The sequence below is a fragment of the Lygodium microphyllum genome, chromosome 1 (genome assembly GCF_053477565.2).
Source record: "Lygodium microphyllum isolate KBCC chromosome 1, Lygodium_microphyllum_v1.1.10, whole genome shotgun sequence".
Taxonomy (NCBI): domain Eukaryota; kingdom Viridiplantae; phylum Streptophyta; class Polypodiopsida; order Schizaeales; family Lygodiaceae; genus Lygodium; species Lygodium microphyllum.
In genome coordinates, this window is record NC_141135.1 from 134905122 (window position 1) to 134923055 (window position 17934).

The 17934-nt window shown below is 40.8% G+C and overlaps 1 protein-coding gene across 3 annotated transcripts in view; it reads left to right on the forward strand.

The window, feature by feature from the left end:
• Nucleotides 1-4820: 4820 nt before the first annotated feature.
• LOC148041712 (uncharacterized) overlaps nucleotides 4821-17934 on the forward strand; it is a 103454-nt gene continuing 90340 nt past the window's right edge. For all 3 annotated transcript variants that reach the window (XR_015691344.1, XM_087681599.1, XM_087681612.1), the window contains exon 1: nucleotides 4821-4973. Coding sequence is in view for 2 of the 3 variants with exons in the window: in XM_087681599.1 (XP_087537725.1) it covers nucleotides 4910-4973 (64 nt within the window). In the remaining variant the exon portion in view is untranslated. The remainder of the gene's footprint in view (nucleotides 4974-17934) is intronic.

Consider the following 17934-nt stretch of genomic DNA (forward strand, 5'->3'; position numbering starts at 1 on the left):
CGAATGTAGTCTTGAATGCCCTGATTGAGTCTCTCTGTCTGCCCATCGGTTTGGGGATGATATGTTGAAGAAAACCTTAATTGAGTATCCAATAACTTGAATAACTCCCTCCACGTGTTGCTTAGAAATCGGGGATCCTGATCTGAGATGATAGCCAAAGGTAGACCATGATATTTGAAAACTCTTGAAAAGAACAAATTTGCCACCCTAGGAGCTGTAATGGGAGGTTCTGTTGGAATGAAATGGGCTTGCTTTGAAAAATAATCAACTACCACAAAGATCGTTGTACAACCATGGGACTTTGGAAGATCTGTGATGAAGTCCATACTGACCACGTCCCAAGGACGGGAAGATACGGGCATCTCTTGCAGCTCTCCTGGTGGCTTCATGCGCTGTGCTTTGACCATCTGACAGGTAGGACATGTGTGTACATATTGTGTAACATCATCCCACATCTTCGGCCAGTAGAAAAATCTTTTAAGCCGATCAAAGGTTCGGATCTGACTGGAATGGCCCCCAATAGGACTATCGTGACACTCCCAGAGTATTTGGTTGCGGAGAGCTGCCACCTTTGGAACATATAGTGCTGACTGATAATGAATGAGTCCATCTTTGATTTCATACATGCCCCATGGTGTTTTACCTAATTTTATGTCTTTGATTAACTGCTCAGCTTCTTCATTTCCCCGCATGTGCTCTTTGACTTGAGCACCAAATCTACTTTTAGCCCACTGTGATAGCTTGTAACTTGACTCTTCGACTAAGGGCATCTGGCATTTTATTAGAAGACCCAGGCTTGTGTAAAATTTCTATATCAAACTCTGCTAGGAAATCCTACCATCTAGCTTGCTTGGGAGAGAGCTTCGGTTGGGTTTGGAAATATTTAAGAGATATATTATCTGTGTAGACCTTTGTGGGTTTGTCTTGAACATAGTGTCTCCACTTCCTTAAGCAGTAGACCACTGCGAACATCTCTTGCTCATGGGTTGCCCACCTCCTTTCTGTAGCATCCAATTTCTTAGATTCATAACACACTGGGTGTCCATCTTGCATAAGCACGCCCCTAATGGCATATGCTGAGACATCAGTATGGACTTCGAATGGGCAGGAAAAATCTGCCATCTTGAGTATTGGTGCCTGTATTATCATCTGCTTGAGTTGGTCAAACGCCTGTTGTTGCTTATCTGTCCCACTGAAAAGTAGTTGCGGGGGATGTCAAATCTGTTAAGGGCGTTGTGAGCTTGCTGTAGTCTTGAATAAAGCGGCGACAGAACATTGTAAAACCCAAAAATTCTCTGAGTTGTCCAAGCTTAGTAGGGGGTTGCCACTTCACGATGGCTTGCACCTTCTTAGGGTCAATTGCAATACCATCCGGCTTGATCAAGAAGCCTAGAAAATCTATCTGCTCAACTGCAAACTCGCACTTCTCGGGCTTAACATATAGCTGATGGTGGCGGAGCCGAGAGAAAACTTTGTGCAAGTGCTCCAAATGCTCCTCCAGAGTTTTGCTGTAAATCAACACATCATCAATATAGATGACTACAAAATCATCTAGGAAATCAATACAAACTTTATCCATTAGTTCACAAAAGGTTGCTGGTGCATTAGTGAGTCCCTCAGGCATCACCAGCCATTCATAACTGCCATAACGACTCCTAAAAGCTGTCTTTTCTTCATCCCCTTCTGCTATTCTGATCTGATGATATCCCGACCTCAAGTCGAGACGCGTGAAAAACCTGGCACCTTGAAGCCGATCCAATAAATCATCAACGACCGGTACGGGATATCGATTTCTGACTGTAAATTTGTTGAGAGCCCGGTAATCTGTACATAACTGGAGTGAGCCGTCCTTCTTCTTAACAAAGAGTACTGGAGCTCCATAGGGGGATCTACTTGGCCGCATGTGCCCAGAGGCTTCCATTTGACCTATCTGCTTCTTGAGCTCCACCAGTTCCGTGCCTGTCATCCTGTAAATCGGCCCAGCTAGAGGTTGAGCTCCTGGCAAAAGATTAATCTTATGATCGACACTTCTGCGAGGCGGCAACCCATCAGGCAAACGGTCAGGCATGACGTCTTGAAACTGATTACGGAGCTCTTGCACCTTGTCATTGCCTATGGTCCAGATGATCTGCTGAATCACTGGCTCTTCTTCAATTATGCGTATAATGCAAAGACGTAATTGCCCCCCATGTTTCAACTCTTTTTCTAGCTGCTTAGCCGTAATTTTTGAAATAGCTGAGATTTGAGTTTGATCCTGGTGATACTGATTGTGAGCAGACGTATCCCCTGTGAAGACTGGGATGGGGACGGGTTTGGGTGGAGGGCTGGATTGCTGATGTTGTTGAGAAACTGTATTCACTTTAAGATCTGGTAGCTGCACTATTGCGTGAAGAACTTTTGATGAAGCTTGCTTAACTGGTGTGGGCTGTTGTGGTGACTGTTTGGGAACCCATTTCTGTGTATAGTTAGTATGAACAGTGAAGAACGGGTCACTCACCGGCTTATTGTCGATATGAGTAGTCAGTGGATTTAGCGCTGAACATGCAGCATGATCCTGAGATTTACTGCGAAAGTATGGAACCCAAACCACTGTGGTTGGGGTTTGAAGATAAATCTTGTTTCTTTGCATCCCCAAAGTTTACACCACATGATGATCTACCCAATCCATTCCTAAGATACCCTCAAAACCATCCATGGGCACAACAATGAAGTTTAACTTTGCTCGCCACTGCCCTATTTGCACTAGAACATCCTTTGCCAATTCACAAGCTTTGTATTTTCCCTACACGAATGAAACTTCGACACCTGCTGCCTTCGAGGGCCTGACACCCAGTCGCGCTGCTAACTTCGGTGAAAGAAAATTATGTGTGGCACCAGTGTCCACCATTAAACTTTGCGAAATGTCTTCCACTGCTGCCTGCACATACATATTGTTGATGCTAGGAATAAAAGCAGGCATAGTAGGAGGGGTGTTAGCCCTGACAGCACCGACTTTGGGTTGATGGTCCCAATTCTTACTGTCTTCTTCAATTTCTGTGATATGAACTGAGGATGGGGGCAACGCGGTACCAGCTTGAACATAAGCTGCCCTAGACCCACTTCTTGATGACGTTGCCCCTTTGGAACAATCTCGAGCGAAGTGGGGGCCTCCACATAAATTACATGCTATGGGCCCTCCCCTTCCTTTATATCCACTAGAATAACCCCCCCACGATGAAAAATTACTTCGACCGGTTCCTACACCTGTAGATCTAAAGGTTGTAGATGTACTGGCAGGGCTTGAGTCGATGCGTGTGCCTTTAGTATACTCAATTCGAAGGGGTTGTTGATTTGACCATCCAGTTTCTACACTAGCATTGGTTTGATTGAACCCTTGACTTGTTCTTGGAGTCCATGATGTGCCACCAGAAGACGTATTGCGCATGGATCCGACCTGCCTACCTTCAAAATCCATGAGCCTTTCGGCCATATTCATAGCATTTGCAACTGTGGCTGGCTCCTGTTTTTCTATTTCTTGACGAGCCTAGCGTTGTAGACCATATAGAAAACCATGTAGTTTTGTCGTCGGATCCTTGTCGTGAAGCTGAAGCATAAGAGATCGATATTTTTGAATGTAATCCCTCATTCTTCCAGTATACTGCTTGAGGAAACGCCGTTCGTCTCTGACTTTGAAGGGCTCATTCTTGGGAACAAAATAATCTATCATTGCTTTCTGTAGATCCTCCCAAGAAAGTTTGCCCCCCTGCTGTTCCTCCTCAAACATAAGCCACTTAGCCGCGTCTCCATCTAATAACTGAGCTGTTGCGAGACCTTTGCGACGGCTTGAAAATTTCATTAATTTTAGGTACCCGTCCACCTCACGGATCCATCTATTTAAGTTGACGAAGTCTCTTTCTCCTTTGTATTTGTTCGGTGGTTGCGGTTTAAATTTTCCCATTTCATCCGAAGAAGAATCATCCCGATCTCTTCTGTCTTTCTTTCTGCGTCTTCTATGTGGTTCAACTTCATTATCTGTTTCAGCCTGAATTTTTCCCATAGCTTTGGGCAACATTGTGGCCAAAAGATATTGCATCATACCCTGCATGGCATCAATAGAGTTGGGCTCCCTACGAAGCGCCACTCTTTCCTTCAGTGCTGCATCCAAATCATCCTCATGTTCCGTTGGGTACTCTTCCCCAACCTCCATTTGAGGTTTACTAGCCCCAATTCCGAGGGCTACCGAGATTTCATCTTGTTTCTCTCTAGCTGCACTTTTATTTTTGTTGCGTCCACCCATTTTTGATGACACACAACTAGCTTTCCACTATGATCACTCCCACACCCGTTGAAGGTCCTGCCTTCGCGTGAGGAGAGGCTCTGATACCAAGTGTTTCACACTAGGAGTGTGTAAGGTAAATATCCCCAAGTTGACTTTGGCACAACATAACACGTCACGTCACAGCACGACACGGCGCGGCACGGCACGACACGTCACGTCACGACATAACACAATTGCAAGAAAAGAGAGAGAGAGTTTTGAGAATGAAAGTGAGAAGATGTTTTAGATTGAGAAATAGTTACAAAGGAACGGGCAATTCGAAGATGGCGCAACACGCTACCAATATCGTCTCAACACTGTTTGGTAAGGAAGCAAGAGGATGCTCCCTTATAGGGAGCTTCATCACTACTACACTAACATAGCATGCCTTGAGGGGGGCAAATGCTAGTACATAAGCGTATTTATCTGCCTCTATTCAATCTAATTTAAGATGCATTTATCAAAACTTTATTACTATGGTATTTAAAAAAAGCTCATTTTTAGGCGAGTTTCGTTTATTTACTCTTAGCTTAGTTTCATGTTGAGCACGGTTGCAAGGTTTTTGGGCCTTAAACCCTAGTCAGAGTCGGCGGGCTGCGCCCGCATTGGACCATGCAGACATTGCGACATGTTTCCAGGGGTTCCGGACGAGGCATTGGCTTGCTCAAATCCACAGGTGCATTACTGTCTCAATGTCTGGAAGCACAGTTTGTTGTTTTTACTGATTCGCCTGCTGCTGTCTGGTTGCCTGTTATCACTGTTCCGGCATTATTAACTCAAGAAGAAGTTGCGCTTCTCCTAGTTTTGTAAGCAAATGGTCTTATCGTAATAGGCATTCTCAACGTTGTCTACCTTTTGCTACTGCATGTCTCAGAAGCAAAATGTAACAGGTAAGTTAGGCAAGGCGAACAGCATTTCTAGCAGACATGGAAATGTCATACCAGCGTGGTAAGTTTGCATTGATTCTCCTAGTTTTGGTATTGCAATGCCATACCGGCGTGATAGCACTGCAGGCATTCTCCTAGTTTTGTTCGTAACAGCCTACCAGCGTCATCGCTGACAAGAGCACTTGTACTGCATTTTACGTTCTGAATGAGGTATTTATTGATGGAAATTTCTCTTGCGGTAACTCTCCTCGTAATGTTAAGAACATTGCAATGTCGTACCAACATCATGACCGACTCAGTGCTTGTGTTGTATCATAGGATTTTCTCTTCTTGGGGGACGAAAGAGAAAACATTGCAATCTTGCCAAGGATGACTAATAGTATTTTCTACTAACATTGTGATGCAAGGACCAATGTGAATATAGAAGACATGTCTTCTTCTTTATTATGCTGGTTGCATGCACCCGTTTTCAAAGAGACACACTAGTTTGCCCTTGGATCTTGTTAATGTGCAAACCTATGGCTGGCTAAATGCCTTTGTTACCAATGTAGACCAGCTGTTTTAGCTTGGCTATATGTATAACATTGATATAAAGCTCTACATGGGCTCAATGCATGCCATCTCCTGAGGTTTTAGATGATCAATGAGATATTTGAAGACATGATCCTCTCTATAAGATCGGGACTACATTCATATTGTTATGGCACTTCCAATGTTTAGCTCAAAGTAAATTCTCTCTTGACTAGGGTTACCTCATCCATGTGATTTCCAGTTCTCTATGGTAGCCACTGTAGGTGGTGCAATTTTGCACTATTGGAGCATCAAAGCACTTATTGTTTCTACAAGAGCTTTATCACCCCATATTGTTAGTCATTGATGGTAGTTTTTGAAACTTGGTAAAGGTTGTGTGACCATTATCAATACTTTTAATCACACCTAAGCAATAACATAAGACACAAAATGGAAAACACATGAACAAGGTACTAATGTAAAAGGGTCCGTGTTTCTCACCAGGAAAAAAACTCAGTTGTTTCATTGAGATGTCCTTTTCCAAATTCTTGTACGATGAAGATAATCATCCTCTAGTCAACTTTTAAGTCCCAAATTGAGACCTCAAAGTTAAGAGGCAAAATCGACCTTTAGATAGTCTTGGAGAAGCCTATCATGAAGAATTGGAGCAATGGGAAAGAGTAGAATAATCTTACTTGATGAAGAACGATACCTAAATATGCTCAATAAAGTAGAAGCAACCTTGCTCGTCAAAATTATACATAGGTAACTTAGTTAGATGAAAATGAAGCTTTGAAAGACTTACATGGTGGAGAAAAGTCAGTCCATTGATGATGGTGATGATTATCCTTCTCAGCCTGGGTGTAGAAAACCTTGGATTGATTCCTTTTGCAAGAAAGGGGTTCGATAGGTTGACATCAATAAAAATGGTGAAGGTTATGGCATTGATATTATTATTGTGGTTGTCTTCGTGATGCTTTTAAAATACAAGTCTTAGCTTTTTTGTTCAACTTTCAGCTTTTTGGCCTTTGGAGTTAATGTTTCCTTGGCTAGACAAGGAGAAGGACAGCCAATATGTGTCAAAATTCAGGTTTATGTATAAATATGTCATATTAAAGCTTTAGTCTTGACATATGATGCTTGAATTTTCATAAATGATGTCTTACTCTCTAGGACTTGAGGCCACAATCGAAGTATAGGAGGGAATGCATGCTTTTGAAGAGGTTAGAAGTGTTAGGAGTGGATAGTGATGCTAGCATAGAAGGTTGTAATAGATTGCACAACACGAGAAAAAAGAGTAAACAAAAGAAAATAAAAGAACTTTGCAAAGAGACAACTTAGAGATATGCTCGGGAAATGGAATCTATATACCAAACATGAGGTAGTTTGACAACAGTGAGTCATTGCCAACTGGTTGCATGGACATTGGCATCGGCTCCTCTCTCCAATAGGGCCTATGTTGGAATTTGTACATGATGGATGAATGATTGTGGAGGAGGGTGTCAGAGTGCAACAAATGTGGAAGTGTATGACCGGATTGAGAGTCTAGAGTAAAGAGTGAACACGGAGAGAGAGAGAGAGAGAGAGAGAGAGAGAGAGAGAGAGAGTAGAATGTAGTAAATTGCAATGAAGAATGTTAAATAAGGAAGCAGATATGCAGATGTGGGTGGTGTGTATGTTTGCGAATCTCTCCACTTGAAGATCTCACCACTTGTGCTCCTCGAAGTGTGCAAAATAGAATGTGTTTGTATGCTGGTTGAGTGGCCAATAAATAGCCAGAAATAATGAGGAAAAATATGGTAGGTTGTCTAGCCAAATTTGGCCAATTGCTACCAGATTTGGTTGACTTGCCAAATTAAGTTGTCTTCCCACTAACTCTAGCCGATTGATGGACAGCAATAAAGGCAGCTTGCCTTGCTTGCCCACATGGTACAAAATTGCTTGGAAATTGGTGCTTGTTGGAAGATGCACAAATTGATACTCGAGAGAAGCGATTGCACCAACTATAACCTAAGAATGCTAGTCTAGGGGATAACTAAATCTCTTAAAGAGGGAGCTTGAATGTGTGGGCCAAAAATATGCCATAAATGCAATCAAATCGGCGAGCATTAAATGTTAGTCGGTTGGCAATAATTGCTAAAATCACCACAAAAATTGCACATGAAAAATACCTAAAATCACTACAACGTTTGGCCCATTACTGCACATACCCAAACTCACTCATGAGTTGATAAAACTATCAACACCCTCTCTTAGATCGTGGGTGACTTGATATAATACAACGATAAAATAATCACGACTCATGATAGTTGATACAACAAAGACCACTAGATTAGGACCATGGATACCCAAGCAGTGGGTGATTAAGCCACCAAAGATGCCTCGGAAAGAACCGATGTTGATGTTGATCATACTAGCTCCTGAAAATAGGGAAGAATCATTGAAGTTCTTTGTGTTTGTCAAACAATGCCTCACACTAGCATACATGGCCTTCATATTGACAATGTCTATGAGCATACGTGACCATGGATTCCCCGCCTTTGGCTAGACCCCCAAAGTGTCCCCTCATGTGAGCTTGGACTAGGAGCCAATCTCACTTGTTGTCAAGTAACAACCCATCATGAACTTGGAAGTCAATCCTAGTTCCAAGATTTCAAAACTGGCCCGACTTGAGTCGCGATATGGAAGGGAAGTCCCTCTTTGGATCCTTTTCATTTGTGTACTTTATGTAGACGAGGTTCACTGCCCCACCTCACCACCCTCTCACACTTCCTCTTTGGCACTGGAGAGTCGTGAGGGATGATATTATCACTTGTATTGGAAAGTAGCAAGAAGGGCTACCAAGCTTTTCCCTTGATTTGTAAAAGATGACCCCTTTTGCACCTTGGTCTTTGCCTTATATATCTACTTGACATTAAGCAAGAATGATTGGATAGTATCCTTTGGCTCGAACTTGATCTTCTAGAGCTAGCCATAGAGGGTAACTGCATGCATGGTCAAGGGTGCCTTGTACAACATTTGAAGCTTTGCCCATATTGTTGAAGCTATCTTGTAGGAGGTTACTGCTAGTAGAACCTCTTTAGAGATAGATTGAAGCAATGTAGAATATGTGCGGATATCATTGGAATCCCATGTAAGCCCAACTTCCTCATGGTTGCCTTGGTCCCATTCATTAGGAAGAGGAGTGGGAGGTCAAGGATTCTCAATAGCTCGAGAAACCATGTACCACAATGGCTTATGCACAGACCATGCTTTCATAACAGCACTCTAGGTTAAGTAATTAGGGCCATGAAGTTTGCCATTAGTAGAACATCAGGGAGGAGCCGTCTGGAGAGGATAGGAAGAGAAGATAAAGAATAGAGAGACAGTATAGCCAAACACAACATAGATTGTACAAAGTATGAGTTTACATGTAGTGTTAAAGGAGTGGAGCATGAAAAGTCTGCAAAATCTGGGAGAATCAGAGTGAGAACAGCCAAAAAACATGGTCAGAAAGCTGAAATCACTGTTGCCCAGCTTGCACAAGGAGTAAATGCACAGAATACAGCTGATGCAGGTCAAAACACAGACAAATAAGCATCAAATATAGGTATCAGCATTAAAATATTGCAGAAAATCAGAAAGTGCAGATAGCTGATTGAAAATGCAGGCTGCAGGGGGTGGAAAATCAGGTCGGTTGTGGCAGGGACTGGTTGCCTAGGCTGCAGCAGACAGATGAAGGCAGATCAGCACCAGAAAACTGGGAGGGCAAACTGTCCACAGCATAAAACGGCACTGAGAGCCTGGACACAGACGTCTAATACCATGTTAGAAATGAATGCAGCGATGGAAGTGTAGAAGACCACTGTAATAGACTGCACAACACAAGCATATGGGGGTATCTGAGCTTTGTCAAACCAGCAAAACGACTGTGAGCATGGTTCTTGATTGCAGCCAAACATCCCATGACTGAATTTAATGCTTATGCCTGTCTTCAAACTGCCGTGTAGACAGCAAGGATCTACTACGACTGCTTTGAAAGTCAATTGCATAGGGGAAAAGCCAGCTGCACAAAATTGGGCCATGACTACTTCAAACAAGTTAACCATTGCATTAAATGTATCACTGGCAGCAGATTTAGTCACGTTTACGGCAAAGATAGCAACATGACTACTTTAAAAGTGTATTTACCATTCCAACTGCCTGTCCCAGCTATTACAACAGCATTTAATGTTGCAAACAGCATGTGACTTGCAAGATTTGACATGTGCCTTGCTTAGAAAGAGAAATAAGTGCTGTACCTACAATTACGACAGAGAATTTGCTGCTATTGCAACATATCATGCCAAGAAATTCATGTCTTTTGTTTAGTTTTGCAAATTAGGACCTAGTATCTTCGATGATACAAACTGGAAATACTTTAGATAGCAGTAATAAGCTGATTGGACTTTGGTATAATGTCAAATTGGATTTTTTGAAAAGGCTTTGAATCATAAATTCATACTTGCCACAAATTGAATGAAAAATTATCCAATTGCTTTTGTTCAGCTTGCAAATTTAGGTTTTTGTTCTTTTCTCAATTTCAATATGCTAACTCAAAAGGATAAAAAAAAAAGTTTCTGAATCGGATTATCAAGGTTAGGAATGAACTTGCCTTGTTATATCCTTTACACATGTGATGTAGGCATCCATTGAATCACCCGCAGTCACATGCTCCATCTTAAGTTGTTTGTGCACATAGGTTGCATAAGCCTCATTGCGAACTTGTCACAACAAAACAAGTTTATCCCAAGAATCCTTCGCTGTTGTGCACGATCAAATGTGTAGAATAACTTGTCTCTTGCACGATAGTGCAATTAAAGCATGTGCTTGGGCAATTCTCCCATTCTATTTCAATTGATCAATGGTGGGATGTGCCGTAGAAGGTGGATTGGAAGATCCACTTGTAACAATGGATGAATTGGATGAGTAACATATTGTGCAATAGGGCATGTAGGCCTAACATGTGAACATGTAACCCCAAAGTTGTCATGCTTCATCATGTATGTTCAGATTGGATAATTTGTGCCATCCAATTTATTGGAGTCCAGAAACATAGTTTGGAAGTCATTTTTGCTTGCTGTTGCTTGTTGTTTACAACTGAATTTTCACAATGATGGTTGCCAAATATGTGCTTATAACTGTGACAGTATAACAAAGCAAGAAAAAACTAAAAAAACTTGCATTTTGTACACAATTGATGATGTTGATGAAAATTTGTCGGTGAGAAGGCTCTAGTGTTCCCAAATTTTCGGTGTAGATGATGAAATCAGCCTTAATGTTGATGAATTTGGATAAATTTCACTAAGTCTCGAATTGATTTGAGGAAATTTGGACTTGAATGTGAAAAGCCCTATATTTTTGATGTGAAATTGGGCAAATTTACTCATTGAACATAAGATCTCTAAAATTTTGGTGAAAATTGGGGGTTTTGGATTCTTAAAATTTTTGAAGAAATTGAGTGAAAATTGATGTTTGTTGCGAAAATCCCCAAATCTTGTGCTTGTGAAGGGGTTGTATATGAATAGTATTTTTATTTTATGGGATTAATGTTGATCAAGACTGGGGAAAAGAATGTCTCAATGTTGGGATTGTTGGGGGAGATTTTGATGTGCCGAATTAGGTGATAGGATTGGGAGGTTATTTGTCAAGTCACAAGTTAGGCGATACAAGTAGATTAGTGTCAAGCATGATGTGGATAAGGGAGTGTTGATACTAGAACTATGGAGGAATAGGTGATAAGTGTAACAATTGGGAGCATTATCTTCCTTAGATAGAGTTTGCTCATAACAATGCAAAGCATTTGGCTATTCGCTATAGCCCCTTTACACTAGAACTTTTTACATGATATGCAAGAGATGTTGATGAGTGCAAAGGAAAGCATTAAAATAGTCCAAGATTGTGTTTCATTTTATGTTAGCCAACATCATACTCCTTGAGAGCTCTAGAAGGGCATGTGGATTTATCTTAATGTCCTAAAGGACTTTGATTCAGTGACTACTAGCAAGTGCTATAAATAATCTAAAGTATTGTGGCATTTTTCAAATTACCGAGAAGATAAATATGATAACCTACGAGGTGGTTTATCTTTGGAGATTCAAGTTTATCTTGTGTTTCATGTGAGTTGTTTAAAATGACTATTGGAACAAGGTAAAAGAATACCTTCGATTGAGGAAGTCCCACGGCTTGAGGACATAGCTCAGTATATTCCACTTGAACCCTAATGGTTCTTGACCATAGGGATATGACTAAATGGTCTCGTCAAACTATGTATTCGGAGTATTTGGTCAAGTCAAAGAATTGCCTACTCGGAGACAAGGCGGTGACTTAGTGCAAATGCACTAACACTTTGGGGTTAAGTTAGTTGCGCCCTATTTATAGGACTCAAGGCCCTATTTTACACATTTTGTGATCATCACTCTTGGACTTTTGGCTTGTTGATCGACGTATCCATACACTGGGAAGGTGTGGATGGGTGGTATGGGAGGCCAATGCTTGGGATGTGGTCGCGAATTGGAGTGCTACTAGCTTCCAAGCTCGAGGGTGAGCCCATTTGGCTCTATGACTAGGAGGTGAGTTTGACGTCCAATCCCTTTATATTCATGGATACAACTTGTGTTGTGTCTTGTGTGTATGTTGAATCTTAGGTGGATGTTTCATTCTCTTTCTTTGCAATCCCTCTCTTCTATCTTGTTTTGTGTAGGCTATTACAACAAATTTACACGCTTTCATTGCTACACCCACTTCTAACCCCACCAACATTCTTTGATGTTGGAAGGTGTGTTTGGATCTATGATTGTGAACTTTTATCTTGCATTTCTCTTTTGCTATCTCTACCCTTTCTATCTATTTCCACTAACATAGTCAATTGCAATTTTATGGTATCCAAAGTCTACATGAAGACAAGCAATTGCATTTCTATATTGTCTACCCAAGTGGTTATATTTCATGTTGCTCCCAAAGAGCATCATAGCCCTCCCAATTTCGGCCTGTTATATTCTAGTTTCACAATCAGCCATAGACTGATCATTCTCGCTTGATGTAGCTTGCAAAATTTAGATGTAATTATTCTTGATGCTTCTCTTGTTTTTATAGTCTTGGTTGGCCTATCCAAGTCTTATTAGAGTTTTGCCGCCAGTACACTTCTCTTGTGTGCAAAAGGAGACGTTGATGCATACACATTTGATGCGTTGGTGTCATTGTCATTGCAAGAAGAGCAATCACGAGTGAATTGCTTCAACATAGGTATGAAACACCAAGCGTTTGTATCCAAGTGTTGAAACAAAGGAAGTCCTGGCATCCATCCAACTGAAAGGGCAAAGGCAAGCCAGCCTCTTCTATGGACTCTTCAAGCACCAATGATGAGGGTGCTAAGAAAAAGAGATGTAATTATTGCAAGAAAAAGGGGCATGTCACTGAGGAATGCAAAAAAAGGATTGCTGGTGAAAGAGAGGAGCTGATCACAAAATGAATTGCTGAAAGTAGGTAAGATCAGATTGAACAAGGTGAAATTAGTGAGAGCAAAACCAAAAGCAGCAAAGTCAGCCTGAAAATATTGTCACCAAGCCACTAGATGATGCAAAACCTGATAACATAGATGTTGGGAATCAAAATGCAAGCAACAATAGCATTAAATGCAGTCAATACAGCGTGGAATCTAGTTATGGAAGCAAAACGAATGTATGGTTGATCAAAATGTAGATTTCAGGGGCACTTGACAAGTTGAACAACATAGCAGATAGGGGTGGTTGTCATGAGGACATGTATTTTTGAAATCTCACTTAACATGTGGATTAATTTTTAATCACATGATTAAGTAAATGTTGCATATGTGAGGTGCAACTAGGATTAGAGTAAATTTACGGGCCTCGGACCCTAGAAAATCACAAGATGTCAAAGGTAAAAGTTGCTATAAGTTATGTTGCACAGGTACTAAGTGGTATCTGGTGTCAATTGTTGGCCTAGGTCATTCATTTGGCCATAAGTGTTAGTTGGTGACACTAGAGATGTGGCGTTTAATGGTACCTAACGCCGATCTAATGGTCAAAGATGGCATAGAGAGACTCTGCAGTGGAAGATGCCCAACCAATTTAATTATTGGCCAATCGGATTATTTTTTTGGGCATTGAAATGATTATTAGATTAATTTTCAATAATTAAAGACTGAAAATTAATATTTAATGATGGATAATGTTGCAAAAACTATTTGGGAAGGTTGCCACTCGGCAATCTTGCCCATACAGGTTGGTAAAAGGTTGAAGAAGAGGAAAAACGAGATCATTCTTGCTGTAGCAAAGTGTGGGAGTGCTGTGAGCAGCCATGGCCAGCCTATTTTCAGCCATTGTAGCTAGCCACGAGTGAGTTTTGAGGAGGCGATTGTAGATTCGGACTCTCCATAGGTGGGCGATTGCATCCAGGTACAAGGTGATAGCTGATTTGGATGTCTCAGTTGTAGGCAATAGCATTCAATTCTATTGTGGTAGGGCAGCAGCTGCATTTGTTCTATTTTCAGTCATTCTTTGTGACAAAACTCTGAAATTTCTCTCTCTACAGCTTTCTCTCTCATCTCCTAGCCATTTCAAAGCCTTGCTCTGAAGATCTCAGCATTTGGACCCTTGGAGGTTGGGAAATTGCAAATTTCTTTGCAATAAACCCTAATTTACAATAGAAATTAGGGTTTACCATCAACCTCGGGAAGCGTGCCAAAGATTGGAAGCTCCAAGACTTGGATTTTTTAGGGCTGAAGGTGAATTTCAGCTAAATTTAGGTGGAGGACTAGCCAACCATTGAATTTGGGGCATTTCCATCGTTTATGAAGTGGGTAAAGGCCAAGTAAGTGCCCGAAACAAGGGGCAAATCAGATTGAAGACTTGCTGGTCACTTTGGAGAGCAAGGGGAGTTTGGATTGCGAAGGGGTTTGGGAGAATCCCATTATAAATCAACTTCTTCTTCAATAAAGCTAAAGAAATACCGAAAGGGGCGCCAATTTTGGGGCCAATTGGGTGTGCATTGTCCAAGATCAGTAGGTAAATTTGTATTTTCAGATTTGCATTTATTGTTTGCTGCCGTAATTAAGTTGTAATCAGGGATTTACCACCCATCCACGGAAGGAAGGCTGGTTTTAGTAGCCTAGGTTGGAAACACTTGGAAGCAGTCAAGGAAGATCAATAACAACAAGGGAAGAAGTTGTTAGACTTGCAACAATAGAAAACGACACTTTGGGACCTAATATGGACATTTGATACCATGTTAGTGGGTGTAGCAATCAAAGGGTAGAAGACTGTTGTAATAGACTGCACAACTTAAGAAAGAAACAGAGATTGCAAGGGAAGAGAAAATAGTAGAATATTGCAAAGAGAGAACTCAAAGATATGCTCGAGAAATAAAATCCATATATGAAGACATGATATAGTGGAGTACAACATTGAGTCACCAATTGATGTGGGCACAAGCATCCAAACTTAGCCAACTACCAAGTATCAAATCTTTCTATGCACGCTCAGCCGCTAGAGTTAATTCCTAGCCAATAATAATAATAATTAATTAAATAGAATACATGTCTAGGTCTGAACTTTAGCCATGCCTAGCTTGAATTTAACCTTTGTGAACTTGGAATTGTTGAAACTTTTTACAACCCTTTGTCTAGGACATTAAAATGTTTGAATGTCTAATCCCTATGACACCAAAAGTCATTCCCAAAGGGAAATTTAATGTCCTTGACTAAGATTTGTTGTAGGTGCTCCTCTAGCACTTGCCCATGACAACTCCTCTTAATCTCCCCCATTGTCAAAGCTAGGATTATTTGCCGTTGTGACACATTTAACTTAATCTCACGTGTGTATCTAACATATGCACAACTAAGTGCTCGACTTGGTGTTCGAAAATCATTTAAGTCTTGTGACATATATGTTAATTTGTACCTTTATACGATTTGTTTGTGCGAAAATGAAGTGAGCCATTTATGGCAATTGGTCCATTATGACTTGGATTGCATCATAGCCATGGCCATATGAGGCAATTATGCTATGCAACTTCTTGAGTGTACTTGTGCAATATTGATCTATAGTTTGTGAGGGATTGAATACCAAGTGACTTTTGCTATTCAACTTGTAAGGCTAACACTACAACAACTCGTGCACATATTCATTCATCAGCAAAGGATTTGTGCAATCAACAAAAGTACTAGCTGTCCAAGGCCAAAGTCAAGGTGTTCAACATTTAGGTATATTGGGTCACACAAAGTTTACTTGTGGATACCATTATAAAGCCACCCATGCTTTCTCTGGAGTCTTGATTGCCACACATGCTTTCTCTTGATTGGAAATAATCCGCCATTTTTGGGGTATTGTTGCACTATCTTTCTCTTAGTAGCCAACTTATGTGTTCACAAATCGGCTTAGGCTCAATAAGCTAATGTTCTATCTTGGACTAGCTGCCATATCCAAGCAAATTGAGGATTGAAGTAGCAACATCCGTTAGAGAAAATGGAAGTCACTTGAGATTGTTGAAAGAGATAAGGTATAGACATGGTACCACAAGTATGGAAAGTTAGTTGTGCCCGTACAATAGCATATGTTAAACATGAACTCTAAGATGAGTTTTGCTCTCCTTGCCTTGTAGTTATGGAGGCTGTTGTTCGCAAGGAAATGAACAAAGATTGGGCCATGTGTAAGAGGGATTAGGCATTGCACAAACAAGGATGTTAAAAGTATGCGGATGATCGCCAATAATCCATGTTCCTAGGTGGTGTATCTTTAAAGAGTTAGGAGCATGTGACACTTGAATGAGATTCGTCAGCCATTATGAGTGAGGGTGGCACTTGATTATTAATAATTGGTATTCTTACCAATGTTGCAAAGGCTCACGTGGATGGATGATGTGCAATAATGATGCAGTTGCAGCAAGTCACCTCAATGTAGAAAAACATTGATGTAAAACTGGTTAAGACAATTGATGGATGTGTGTGTGTGTGTGTGTGTGGAGATTTTCATATTGGAGGATATGCCTGGAAACCTTACAAAATGTGAGCTAGCATGTAACAGTCTAATGGAATCGAATGGGATTTCACTAGTGGGACAAACAATAGGTAATTTTGGCATGAATCTCTTCTCTTTATGGCTAAATCTAGTGTCAACAATTGACATCATATATTGAGAACATAAGTACTCCATGTGCAAAGTAATTTACATTTGGATTGTTGTACTATCTTTCTCTTAATAGGCAACTTTTGGGTGTTTGTATGGCTCAAGCTCTCAACTAAGCTAAATATTCTATCTTGGATTAGTTGCCAAGTACAAGCCAAAGACGTATCTATTTGGCACGTTCCATTAGAGAAAGATAGGGGTGGTTGAAATCGCTAAAATAAGATGAGGTATAGTCCTTCAAATTGTTACTAATAGCATTGGCAACTGTAGTGACAGGTCGTAGTGGAGGTGCGATGTTCAGCGATGGAAACGGTGGAGAGAGAGAGAAAGGGTGAGCAATTATTCAAACAATTAACTCACTATTAGACTACATCTCTGTGCTTCTCTTTATGGTGCCCTCTGACTTAGTACTTCTGAAAATGATGATGGCCCCTAACTCAGTGCCATTGTTACAACTCTATAGAAACAGAATTTGTATCCTTTTTCATTAATTTGACTATATAATGATTTATTAAATTTGTTTCCTTTGCACTAATTAGATATAAAGAAAAGTGCATTGGAGCTGTCCACTGATGAGTGGTCACAGGTTATGGTGGACCCACGCGGTGTGTAAGAGAAAAGATAGTTCACACTTCCACCTATATGGCCCGATTGGGCGCATGTGACCAGAACTCACACATATCAGGGTTAGACTTGCACACAGAAAGGATTGATGCCTTGAAGTGTGGGCTAGATCCGCTAGAACAGACAGTTACAATCAATAAGATGGCATGATTATGAAATGCTTGTACAATGTGCATGTGTGGGCTGAAAGCTTGAAATGCACATTTCTTTGCATAGGAAAGTCACATGAAGATTCTGATACCGTTTTTGCGATGTACATGGAAAAAGCTTTCATATGACACCCATATTGGGGGGTCCCTAAATTTTAGGAGGTCCCTAAAATTTAGGAGCCTCGAATTAGCCTAAAAATGCTAGTCCTAAAAAATAGGGATGTCATTCTAAAAATAGTAAATTTTGTACTCTGACTGTGCTTACTAAATTTGGTTGTTTCTATTCTTGACAGTATTTAGCCCAA